Source organism: Phalacrocorax aristotelis, chromosome 12, assembly GCF_949628215.1.
Source record: "Phalacrocorax aristotelis chromosome 12, bGulAri2.1, whole genome shotgun sequence".
Lineage (NCBI taxonomy): Eukaryota > Metazoa > Chordata > Aves > Suliformes > Phalacrocoracidae > Phalacrocorax > Phalacrocorax aristotelis.
Window position 1 is genome coordinate 3,290,038 of NC_134287.1, and position 13,736 is coordinate 3,303,773.

The 13,736-nt window shown below is 37.9% G+C and overlaps 1 protein-coding gene across 3 annotated transcripts in view; it reads right to left on the reverse strand.

Annotated features, from left to right (window-relative positions):
- ERCC6 (ERCC excision repair 6, chromatin remodeling factor) overlaps positions 1 to 13,736 on the reverse strand; it is a 48,557-nt gene that overhangs the window by 5,124 nt on the left and 29,697 nt on the right. For all 3 annotated transcript variants that reach the window (XM_075108269.1, XM_075108270.1, XM_075108268.1), the window contains 8 exons: positions 9,674 to 9,844; positions 9,040 to 9,216; positions 7,575 to 7,691; positions 5,814 to 5,909; positions 3,779 to 3,997; positions 2,920 to 3,030; positions 2,386 to 2,505; positions 1,235 to 1,329 (listed from right to left, as the gene is read on the reverse strand). In XM_075108269.1, coding sequence (XP_074964370.1) covers positions 1,235 to 1,329; positions 2,386 to 2,505; positions 2,920 to 3,030; positions 3,779 to 3,997; positions 5,814 to 5,909; positions 7,575 to 7,691; positions 9,040 to 9,216; positions 9,674 to 9,844 — 1,106 coding nt within the window. The remainder of the gene's footprint in view (positions 1 to 1,234; positions 1,330 to 2,385; positions 2,506 to 2,919; positions 3,031 to 3,778; positions 3,998 to 5,813; positions 5,910 to 7,574; positions 7,692 to 9,039; positions 9,217 to 9,673; positions 9,845 to 13,736) is intronic.

The following is a 13,736-nucleotide window of genomic DNA, read 5'->3' on the forward strand; positions in this document are numbered from 1 at the left end:
CTGCATCTTCTAGGCACTATTTTCCTGTAAATAAAGCTGGAAATCACTTCTCAAGAAGTGTTTTGATCCTGGTCTTGGCTCTGCTGGCATTAAGCAGGAAAACTATTTTTTTAAATCCAATTGGCAAAAATTAATTTAGACATAGCTGCCAGCTACTGTAGTGCATTCATCAGAAGACTAAAGTTTTTAAGGTTTAACTTAGCTTCTTAGCTTCCTGCAAGGATGATCACATATTTGCAGGGAAGAAAAACACAGCCAAAGAGAAAAGACAACTTGCTTAAAGTTCGAAGTCCATTGCACTGTTCTGGAAATAAATGACTTTCTCATGGCTGTCCTGACCCTTAGAGCCCACTTCCTCAGTGTGGTCAGTGCTGTTCAAACACAAGTATGCCAGAGGGACGCAAGTCAACCAACAGCGGATGCTTTGTGTCCATGTGGTAAAACAGATTAAAAAAGGCACTCAATAAGTGCAGGTATTTCATTATTTAGAGCTTTTCATTCATCTGCAGTTTCAAAGAGGATATGCTAGTTCTACAGAGTAATGCCTAGGCAGAGGATTCCCACATACATTCATTTGGAATTCATGTAAGTGAATCCAACTACTAAGAAAGCTGAACGGGAAAGCAAAACAGAAAGATTTCACTGATTTCAAAATACAAGCACTTTAAGGCTTTGGCTACCTTTTTGAATAAAAAAAAGTGAATCTGACTTGTGATTCTTGGGATTTTATTCTCTCACTTTGGAATGATTTGGGAATAAAATCAAATTGGGTTTGCAGAGTCGAAATGGATGTATGGACCACATACATCTTCATATATCGTCAGGACAATATGAAGAACTTGTTGATTTCAATTTGCATTTCAGACTTGTTGAGTCTCATCTTCTAAGGGGCTCATTTTTTTTCCTGTCTATGCCTCATACTCTCTCATTTACTGTGAATTTTGGATGTGCTGGACACAAATGCTGGAAGAGATCGATGATATATTTAGCATGTGGGCCTTGGCGCTAGAAAGGCAGCAGCACAGCCCTGCAGCAGGGAGTCTAATATTAGAAGGAGGCCCATTTCCCAGCAGAAATTTTAAAACGTTTTCCGTGACGTGCCCATCATGATCAAGGATGGGGGTTACAAGTCGTGTGTGCGCATGCACGGGTACGTCACTGTTACACCACCTCAGATTCGCTACAAACGTGTTCTTGAGCATACGGCTGTATCCAAGGAATCATTCTGACTGACCTGTGGTATATCTTCTCTTCAATAGTACCTGCAGTGAGAAGCCTATACACAGTCACCTGTTTCTTTTGGCCTATTCTCCAAGCACGTTCCCGAGCCTGGAAGACAAAAGGTTTGGTTACCAGACACTGGCCTCTTAGACATGTGTTTAACAGACAGCTATCAATTGCACTGTGTCAAACCTAGTTTGGACATTTAACAAATAGTTCAAGAAGCCGTGGTATTTCTACAGCATTAGGACAACTAACTCAGCAGGAAAGGAAAACAATTCAGAAAGTTTACATATGTAAAAAGACAAGTCTCCAATTGTACCAAGAAACCGATACAGAAAAGCTCAAAAAACAATGTTAAAATTAGAACTTGTATCTAGAATATGTACTTTCTATAGACTTATTCCAAAAGGGACCTATTTCACAATAGAGCTTTAATATACACATTTGCTTTGAACTTTTCTTCTTTTTCTTAACTGAAATCTTTCCTACAAACATCTCAAACCAACAGCTACACACCACTCTAGGTCAGACTACACACTTGCAGACCTCAGAGCTATGTAGGATTTCCATCAGAAATAGCTTCTCCCTCTCAAACATGTAAGCCCCATATACTGTTATGGGATCTGATAAACCAGAGTCTCATCACACTGTCAGATAAAGAACAACAACTTCAAGGTACTGGCCTAAGAGCAGCTTCTAAGGGCACAGCTACATATCATTATTTAGTGACAAAGCCAATTTAAGCAACACTTGTTCTCCTTTTCTTACCCTGCATTACCCCCATGAACAGTCATGGCTGTTCAAGAGCTTGCACAGCTGTACCCTCCCTTCAGAAACATCTAGTTTGTTTGCTTATTTAAAAAAGCCAGGCCATTTCAACTGTTTGTTTGGCTACACTTTAAACAGACTATATGAATCAACAATATTCAGGAGTGATAAGGTATAACAGCATAAAGGGGATGGTGGGAACCACTTAAATTGGCTTTGCCGCAAGAGTAATAATCATAATGTGGAACTGCACCCTAAGCCACCATTGCTGGGAACAGCAACTTAGGGAAGAGCAGCATAGTGCTTTAACACTATTTGAGGAGATAAATGTCGTTCTGTCTTCAGTTTTATTTCAACTTAGCTGGTAAATGGAATGTAATGAACCCAACTCACCTGCGTGTCTGTACTGGGATTCCAGTCAGGATCATAAATAATAACCCGGTCGGCACCAGTCAAGTTAACTCCAAGGCCACCAACACGAGTTGTTAGAAGAAAAATAAATATGGATTTGTCCTGTAACACAAAACAGAATTTAGTAAAGCAAGAATTACCAAAGTACAAGATAAATTTTTATGATTTCCTGGATTCTTTTATTATCAGCATTATTTGCAAAGATGCAAAGGGAGCCAAGAGAAGGAATACATTTCTTTGTTTGCCTAATGTCTCATTTGACAAATAAAAGCAGTTTCGTCTAAATTTCTTTTCCCCCTCCTCAACTGCGTTTTTTTCCTTAGCCGAAAACCCAACTTAAGTATGAAAAAAGTGATGACTTTTTCCCCTCTCACAAAGAAAGTGATTTCATTTGACTGAATCCCCAGTTCTGTGTCTCAAACCTGAAGCAGCATATTTAAAAACAGACTAAAAAGGAATGCAAGGACTCAGCTACACCCACTAACAGGCATTAGCGTGGGGGATGTAACATCTCACCTCATTGTATCTTGTTATAAGGGGCTGTCTGGAAGCTATTGTTGTGGTGCCATCCATCCTGAGGTAGGAGAAGTTTCTGTCTCTCACAAAGACTTCAAGTACCTGCAGCATCTGTTGCAATGAAAAAAAATAATGAAATCCAGGTGTGAAGACTCAGCAACTGTCTGATCAAATCATAAGAATTTCTGATACTACCTGCACAGCCAATCAAACAAACAAGGTGATGACCAAAAACTTGTGAATCTTAAATGAGCAGAAATTTCATTATCTTATGTAATTGGAGGAAAAAAGAAAAGTAGTTGTTTCACTGCTGAATGCACAAGTGGAACATTTGTGCTTGGTTTGGGAAGTCCAGAGCCATGGTCTCAAGACAATTAATCAGTTAAATTCCAAAGGAGTCCACGGAAGCAACACAAAATTGTGAATATACAGGGAGAACAAATGGATGTCACCACCTGCACTACTGGCCCAAAGCACACAATTCTGAGGACAGATGTGCCCATGCACTGAACAGAGCAAACTGACTACCAATGCTGTCCTGAAACTACACAGTAGGGACAATAAATACACCACCATGGCTTCAGCCTGGTGTTATATGGGTACAACTGATACGAGCTTTGACCCAGCATATTGAATCTGGGCAACACTGCCACAACGCTGTGCCATTCCAGTAAAACTTACTGAGCCTGGGAGCTGGTCTCCAATTATTCCTAAGACATTAGTACATATTTTTTTTTTTTAATAAGATATCATTTTTCTGATAAGGACACCACAAAAGCTGGTTCTAATCACAAGTCTTGTTGGGACACACAGACACAAGTTGTTAGTTTTAGTTAATACTAGAACTGAAAACAATTACCTGTCTTGACTGAGTGAAAACCAACACTCTGTGACCTTGCTTGTGCCATATTTTCAGCAAGGATTCTACCACTATCATTTTTCCAGAACGTTTCCAATATCCAAACTGATCTGCTTCCTCCGCTTCAGCATCTTGTACACCCTTCAAAATCCTGGGACCACCAGTGAAGAGGTCAGGGTGGTTGCAAATCTTTCTCAAAGCTACCAGTCCTGAGAAAATCTAAAGAATACAGGAGAAAAGTATTTTTATTTTCTTGACAAATACTTGTATCTGTATGGGTTGCGGTTGAGAAAAATAAACAGCAATGGATTAATCCAGTCATTATCAAGAAGTTTGTTTTCAATAGTGATCTGCTCTTCAGAGAAGCCATTGGATGCTAATACTTATTTTCATGGGAAGTTTTAGGCAAAATCAGTAAAAGAGAGGGTCAATGAAATGTTGTGTTCTTGTGAGCCTATTCTGGTGACAAAGTTAAGAGAATTCTGCAGCAATTTCCACATTAGCAAAAGCAGTCCATAGCTGGAACTCACAGTCAAATTTTTCCTACTCAAAAGGAAAAATTCCACCAGGTTTGTTACTTGAAATTATTGCGTCCTTCTTTCCAAGCCCCGCCACGTTAGCAGGTAGCTGAAGACAGACCTTGAGGATAGCAAGTATACCCACCGGAATGCATGGTAACGAAGTACAGATGAGTAAATGTATTTGAACAAACGCATGAAGCTGAAAATTACCTCTTTTGATGCCCTGTTAGAAGTTATTCATTGAATAATATTACAAGTCGTATTTATTCTTCTGATATAATGGGCACTCATAAAAATGAACTAGCCTGAAACAGCAAATCCGTCAATCTTCTATCACAAGTTGGATGAGCCTGCTCATAGTTTATGGTTTGTTTGTGCAACGGGGTTTTTGTTCTTCAGCTGGGATTCACTGCTGTCATCACAAAACATCTAATAAAAGCATTGACATTTACTGTTCAAAATTTTCAGAACTCTAGCAAATACGATAGCCCATTCTGTAACATCTTAGAGAAATGTATGCAGATAGTCTTGTACAAGCCATGTCTTGAAGCTCAATCTCCTTAAAACAATTTTTATTGGGATAACTAAAATGGCTAGGCACTTGAAAAAATTTGGCCACTATGCCTTTGCGAGATCTGGAAAAATAAAAAAGTCAAAACAGTGATAAGGTCAACATCTGCTTTGTGTGGCACTGCAATATTCACGGCTATACAGACCATACAGCGAACTGGAGCCACTGGGGGTGAGGGGAGAAGGGATTTCACAGGTCACAAGACAAGGAAACATGGTAAATTACACATTACAACCAAGACACATGACTTCTCTTACAAACAAGAGATCTGTATCCTACAGCTAAAATGGGAGTGAAAAAACATCTACTGCATGATACGGAAGTCAAACAGAGCAGATGTGCGCAATGCAGGAGTCACGGGGAACAGCAGACCTTTTACACAGGCAACAGCAGGCATTTGAAACTGTATTTCAATTACTGCTGTCATCCTGGCCACAGCAATTTCAACACTTGTGAGGTTGGAGGCAAAAGATGTTGAAGTGACTAGTAAGACAAGGATGCTTGCTATTTGCTCTGCTGTGTATTAAAACTCCTGTTAAAAATCATCAACTGTTGCATTACGAAGTCATCACACCTGAACTGTACTCTCAGGACAAATGACTTCTTTCCTTTGCTTCGCTTTTGCAGTTGGTTAAAAGCACACATACAGTTACGTACAGCAGGTCATCCAACAAGCCATAATTTGTTCCCAAGATCACAATCATATTGCGAAGCCCATTCCCGTCCTACTTTTATCCGGTCATGCTACTACATATGGGTCACTAGCTCTACATATTCCATGGAACATTTCTGAATAAAAAAAGAGCAGACATCCACAAAAGCAGAACTGAGATCAGCGTGTTTGCTTCCCTTTCTGCTCAGAATCCAGCTAGAAGGATGCAAAGGTCTGCCAACGACTTTATCCATCAAACTCTACCTGTCATTAACCTTAATTGATGCCAACCTGCATGTCTCCATTGAGGATCTGGTAAACTTCTTTAGAGTTGATGAAATTTTGATAGACTTGACACTGCTCGACTGTCAAACGGCAAAAGAGGACCTATCAAAAGAAAGAAATGAAACGCTCAAGCCCTACCTGTAAACTCCAAATAGAGTGAATTTTAAAGTTCTATAATGTGCTACAACGAAGCTTCATGGATGACTGACGTACTGAAACACTAAGTTAAAAGACACTGCATAGACATCATTAGGAATAAAAAAAAAACTTTGAATTTTTGGAGGATGAACATAATCATTAAGATGGATTGAATGATTTTTTCTGTGCCTTTTCCCAATTGGTTTTTTTTTGCCTCTCAAATTGCTTTAGTTTTGGAAGTGCTGCCATTTTCCAGTTTTAATGAGGTAACTGTGCAATGTTAGCGTTCTATCAAAGCTATGTTTATAGGAAATACTTTCACTGTGTGTCTGTTACATCCCTTACAACTTGCAAATTCTTAGTACCTCATAGGAAGGTTAGCACACACAATCTCTTCTGTCATTAGCCTTTGAATGTGAGCATATAATGATTTTTCAGATGGTCTGATGGGCTAAAATGGAACAAAATCACTTCCTCGCATCCTGCTAGGCACCCAGCATTATGCCATAAATTAAACTGATGCAGTGTGCTGTGATTGACAAGAACAAAAATAAAATTTAATCTGTTTTATGATTGCATTCTTCAGAGTAAGTAGCCCAGACACTAAAGTACATAGAAATTCAAAATCGGATGAAAAAAATATTAGACTACACAGCAGAAGCTGAGTATGGCCTACTCATTTATTATGCACCTTTCAGCACTGTTTTACAAAGAGTAGCTTGTCTACTTCTCTTTTAGAGGGAGAAGACAGGAAGGAGAAGAGTGAGAAGACAATAAAGCTTGAAGCACTGAAACCTGAGTGGCCGAAGAATCTAATAATTACTCTAAGTATTTGTAGCAATTTCAGTTGTTTAAATAATCCTTTCTACCTCCTCTACTTTGAATCAAAATGTTTCCTAAAAAGTATCCCGCCTCTTTGTAGAGCAAAAAAGTTTTCAAAAGGCTAATATTTGAGATTTATTAGAACGTACAGGCCCAGCTAGCTTGCAATATGAACAACTACCATGAAGTATTTGCTGCCCGAATTAACCTTTTCACAGCACAGAATCATAGAATCATTAAGACTGGAAAAGACCTCTAGGATCATCAAGTCCAACCGTCAACCCAACACTTCCATGTCTTCTAAACCGTGTCCTGAAGTGCCACGTCCACACGGTTTTTCATTACACCCAGGGATGGTGACTCCCCCACCTCTCTGGGCAGCCTATGCCAACACTCGACTACTCTTTCAGGAAAGAAATTTTTCCTAATATCCAATCTAAACAGGAAATCCAATATCCAATCTAAGCAGGAAACAATGTTGAAGTGTCAAAGAGATGCACCATAGGAAACACCCCACAGGCAACTCATTTGTATGCACCCGTGACCTGGGAGGACCGTATTAAGCAGACCTGACTACACTTCATATATCCTTTGTTTTTGAGATGAGAATGTACTTGCATAGACCCTGCAAGTCTACAACCATTTCATACTCAGAACACAGGTGAAAAGTATATGCAGCATGAAAGCTTTACATCTTATCTTTAGTTAAAACAGCATTTAATCTGCCATTAGCACCAATTATTTTCAAATGTCCATGAAAGACTGGAGTCTGGGGAGGGAGAGGGCTAATAGTAAAGATAAGCAAACCTGTTCATTTTTATCTGGAAGTGAAATGCTCATTTTTACATCAGCCTTCATTCTTCGCAGCAAGTAAGGGTTTATAGTGTCCCGTAACACACAGGCACACTTGTATGCAGTTTTTACCTGAAAAAGGAAGAAAAAACAGAAGTTGTATTTTGGTTCTTGATATTAATTTTAGCAACAAGCAGCATTCCATACTGAGTAATAGGAAAATCCTAATAAAATGAGATGGTTTATTATTTTTTATGGCTCTACAGTTACATATTCAACACAACATGAATTGCAATAAAATTAATGTTAGCAACAATAACATTAAGTAAGTCTTCCTCAGATACCTCTAATTTATCTTTCCTAATTTAGTGGACTTTAAGAAGAGACCAGAAATGAGATATTTATTTTAGAAACCAACCCAAGAAATGAGTATAAACTTGCACAGAACCAAAATCCTCATGAAAAACTGCTAATACATATACTGAAGATCAAAAAGGAAGCCTGCAGCAATGGCGGTTACTAGACAATAAGTGAAGATTAGTGCTCGCTTGAGACTATTAAAAAAATCGGTACAAGAAAATCCCCATGATCACAGAAACTAAAGGTCACTCTGGCCTTAAATGGAACATATGGTTCTATAATGGGTAATGGATGTGCGAGATGGGTATTAACTGTACATAATCTCTAAAAATACCTTAATTTCTCTTAAAGCAAAACAAAGAATATAATAAATTATTGATACGTAGAAAACAAAGTAGCTGTCCAATTTAGTAAATTACTAAGCTTTAGACAAGGGAAGTATTAAACTGAAAGAGAAAAGAAAACTTTAGAAATGTATGTGTGCAAAACATTACAAAGAATATTCAAAAGGATACAAGTTTGTACGAAGCAGTGCAGATTATTATGCGGACAATTTATCTATCAGCTAATGTGAAAAAACGTTGAAGTAGTCAAACACTGAGAACCACAACTAAAGATTAATAGACATACTTATTCAAAATAATATTCCAAACAATTTTTGATTGTAAAATTGAATAGCTTATCTACTTTCAGACTTCCAATACCTACTTCAGCTTTTTAAAATTAAACAGATTTCAATTTGGATTTAAGGATTCCTCTATTGCATAATTTGCCGAAGCTTGATATCAAGCGGGAAAGTTCTATTTAAATACATCAAAGTAGGAGATCAGTCACCCCCCACCCCAATTTGCTCATTGTTATATCAAAGAATACTTCTAATGATTTAAACTTTAGGGCTTTTCACATGACAACCTTGCACATAAGCTATACCCCTGTGTAAAGGAAACGGTCTAATTTAGTTGAACAGTTCTTTTCACACATGCAGCAGTAACACACCCACCCACCCACCCCACTCTTGGGTTAGTGTCTAGAACACACAGCATGACGTATATTTAAAAGGCAGTTTAGGCACAACATAACAGTTTCCTTCAAGCCAAATTAATATTTTTGATGCATTTACCTGGACAGGAGAGGCATTGGAATATCCTCCCATGGTTATTGGAACAGAAAATTGCTCCATGAACACAGGCAGCGTTCCCAGTTTCCCTGGGAATACAAAGTCAAAGAGGGACCAGAGCTCCTTTAGGTTATTTTGCATAGGGGAGCCAGACAGGATGATTCGATGGGGTGTGCGGAACTATTAAACACACAAAACCAAAAGAAAGTTATTTTCATGGTTCATGGTGTAACCTGCCTCCTTCCTCAGAGGATATTAGATTTAATCATCAATGAATTCTCGTTTTAAAATACGTGGCCTCATAGTCCTGAAATAAACAGCTTCCTGTAATATTTTGTCCATAAATTGTTAGCAGAAAATGAACATCAGCAATCTGATATTTATCCCTAATGGTAAATTACTACACAATTTAAAATTTCTGGGGTTTTTTTCCCTCTATGATACTTCTGTAAATTTACTGATATAAACTCATTATAAATGTTAAGTAAATTAAATAGTCAAATACAGACCACTGTAATTTATGCTTTTATTATTTATTAATGGTCAAACATGTTATTTTTATGATAAAGTAACACAGGCTATTAGATTTTGGAATCTCACCCCCAGGCACTTAAAATCTTTATTTTTCATGAAGTACCTGCTTGCATGCAAGCGTGACTGCGGCATTTGGATTTCGGATTTTGTGACCCTCATCCAGAATCACATAATGCCAGTCATAGCTGTGGATGTCATCCTGCATCAGTCGAATATATGAGTAAGACGTAATTAAAATTCCATGGCATGAAGCAATTTCCTGGATTAGTTTCACCTAAAAGCAAAAGGTGCACGTTGTCAGTAACAGCGGGACAGAAAACGCACACCTCCTGAACTCCAGTTTTGCTGTCCAGTGTACATACAAAATGTTTCAAAAAGCAGATATACAATTTACTTTGCAAAGAAAATAAGTATAGGCAAGATTTTGATTATATGATTCGTGGCTCATCTGTAAAAGAACGAAGCACCTGAATACTGTGTTATAGCAGATCAGAATTTGACTTGAAGCCTGGTCAAAGGAAACAGTTTTGTTTTGTTTTTTAAGGCTATAATAAAATTTAATGCTTGGGTTTTTCAGATAAAGTAACTGGTTTCTTCAAGTTCTCATTCACCTCACAAACCCAGCTTTGTGCACTGCGCACACGTTCTAGAACAGTAGAAGAAAATTAAAGTGAAAAACAACCACAAAAATCTATTTGGTTAATCCTAAATTCTGTCCAACCTTTCCATTAATAGGATTAATATACTTATTACTAATCTTCAAATTTTGTTCTTTCTCTTGTAAGCCATGTCCTTCCCCCAAGTTTTCACTAGCCTTTATAGCTGTAAATTACGTAGGGCTGGCACAGCCTGTATCACCTTCCACAACATTCACAGTATCCAAGACTTTCTTGCATTTATCTTCCGCATATAAATCTAGAAGACTTAAAGCAGAAGATAATGGGCTGGGAGGCAATTCTGGATAAAATAAACATACTCAATATAGAAGAAAAAAAAAAGTAGGACCACCCCAGAATTTGCTAAAGGAAAGACAAAACCCTTGTGACTAGAAGTGCCTTTAAGAAAAAAACCAAAATAAACCCAACAAAACCAAAAGAGAAAATCCATTTCAAAGACTCAGATGGTGTTAAAAGTCCATGATTTCTTATTGTAAAATTTCTTGCTCAGACATACCCCAAGACTCAAAAAGCTCTTCTAGGTTTAACTGTTCAAGAATTTCTACTTTCTGATTATCATCTCCTGATAAAACCATGACACATTATTTAATGTTGACATCACGATTCTCAAGAGAATTTGTAATCTTTGGAACAATTTGTATTACAGAGTAGGATTTCTAGGCAGGTGTGGACATCCAACGCTTAATCCTACCTGGTACATTGCCCATAGTCTGCAACCGTGTCCTGGAGTCTCAGCAATGGCCTATCATAGAATAGCGGAGACATCCCTACCCAAACACTTAAGACAAATCATCTCGGGCGATTTCAAATTAAAAGCTTGTAAAATATGTAACCTCTCCTAGTTTTTGCAATTAATAGGGTACGTCTGCAATTAGCCTGACTTACAGAATGCTGCATCGTTGTCATTAAAAGATGTTTTGTGAAAGTGCTGCTGTTATTATGGAGGCTCAAGAGACCAATCCCTCCTAGAGGGCAAACAGTGGACTAGTAGAAAACAACAGCCATAAATCACATTGTCAGGTAGCAGAGAGAACAGGAGTGAAACACAGGCACATGAAGGCCATTCATTGTAAACACACCACAGCAGAATCCTAGTCAGGATTTACTGAACCTGTAATTAATTAAAGTTTCCTTCAAGCTAAATTTTTAATAAACAAGGATTTGTGCTGACAATGAAGAAATACAACACCACGATTTTATCAACTAATGCTACAACACTTATTAACTCTCATTTTACTGCATTGGGCACTTTCTCAGAGGTTGCCTTCGCTTTAGCTGCACCTCTTGGGATTATTTTAAATATTTTTAAAAATGACAACATATTTAATATTGGATACACACTGCTTCGAGGCTGTGGCATTTCAGAACCTATGCTATTTTATCACATATTCTTTAATTCACAATTCATGCTTGGTTAGATTGAGGCATGTTTAAATTCCCCCCCCGCCCCCCGGAAATACACTTCAATGAAATATTCCAGGGCACGCATTGTTAAACAAACAAAATCAGCTTAAGAGAAACAAATCCTAATGCCAAAAGATTACACAGCAGTTATCTAGCTTTGAAATTCTGAACTCCAGCCTTCAAAAGATGCTAATGAATAGAGGAACATGAGAGTAGATCGAGTAATTCTGATCTTGTACTTCTGTCGAGCACAGTATTTGGCCTTTACAATTCAAGCGCAGTATTTTCTCCTAACTTAGGGTGATAAGTTGGTTGCATTGTCCTGTCTTCACTGGGACTCGTGCAGTGTACAAAGACTAGAATATTTCTGGCAAGCGCTATTTCTTACGGCTAAAACATTTATGAGTTATTCTAAGGACATGTCTCTACGCAAATGTTTTCTTCCTTTTGATACTTCACTGTAGCTACAGGTTTGTTTCTGAGGCTGCAAAAACAGGACCATTTTTTTGACTGATGCTTACTGAAATAAGGTTTATCTTTTTTAGCATAAAGTAGCCTTTTAAAAAAATATTTAAGGGGACCTGAACACTTCTATAATATTATGTATTAAACCCAATAATTTTCTTAAAGAGACATATGTATGTTAAGACTGAACTTAAAGAACTAGACTAGCGATAGTACAAAATTCTCTAAACATTCAGATACCTTTAAAGCACATGTGAACTTACAGAGGTAATATCTAGTCACTCACACAACTATATATCACTTGTGGATCAAAAATGCATTCTGCAGTAGACTTATCACTATCTCATAACCAACCATTAAGCCCAGAGATCCATAAATTCAACCTATAAAACCTCTTTATTATTTCCCTGCCCCCAACAAAACAACCTAAATGGCACCATGAAGAGGCTTCAAAAGAACACATTACAATGTTTAATAATGTAAAAGTTGCACTAGAAAGAGCTAAAGCACTTACTACATATTTAACAAGAATGCTACTTCTTGTGGCACGATACTCGGTTTATCAGAGTTTGGTCCTTCACTCAGAAATAGAGCCTTTGGCTAAAATAAAGGTCCCATATGCAGTCATGCCAATAACCTTAACCTCTGCAGCTATACATAGATCACGTACTCTACTACGAGAGCAGAAGGTCTAAAATCTCACTGTGCAAAGTCATCTTTAAACAGATGGTTCCGCAGGTGCAAGCGTCATGCGCTGAGAATTGCTTTCGAGGGCTGCGTTGTGTGTCCAGCACTTGACCAAAATAAGGGAGTGTAAAGTTCCAGCTTTACAAAAGGTATGCCATTACCACCAGAAAGAATTGGTAAGCTCAGTGATACCTGTTCTAAAGATCAGGAAGTTAAAAGTTCGGCCTTGATCTTAAAAAAACAGCCTCCTTACATATGTGACATGTTAAACTAAGATAACCAAAGTTCATGTTGCCTTAAGAGGCAACATGATTTACAAATGCTCCCGTGCCATCAGATGTTTTTGAAACAGGACAAGCTCTTTGTACAGAAGGCTGTTTTTCCTACACTTACAGAGCTTTCTTCCCTTTATCTTCTGTTCCATACTGTAAATAAAATGGTATTTATGATACACTACATTAGATTTACTTTATTTTCTCTCATCCTTAGAGGTCTTGGAGCACTTGATATTTACAAGTCACCTTAAGCTACATCAGAACTGAGTGTAAACCACAGCAGGAGGTTAATTGCATGAGACAGTGCCACAGGACATATTTAGCCCCAAATGCTGCATCTTATTCAAACTGAAAGCTGACTTCACAAGGCAAGACTACTACTTAAACCTGGTTCTTCCTACTGCTCCCACCTGAAGCACATTCATCATCATAGAAAAATGAAATGATCTTCTGTGATCACAAATAATAAAAAAAGCAAGTTTTATATTTCATCCAAATGCCTTAAACTAGCTCTGAAGTCTTGGAAACCTACCAAACTCGCTCTTGTGTCTTTCTTCCGTCATCTGAAATACCAATCTGACTTCCCCTGTGGATAGCCAAAGGCCTTTGAACTGTCATATTTCAAGGGTGAAACTGGAACTTTACAGTTCCCTCCCTT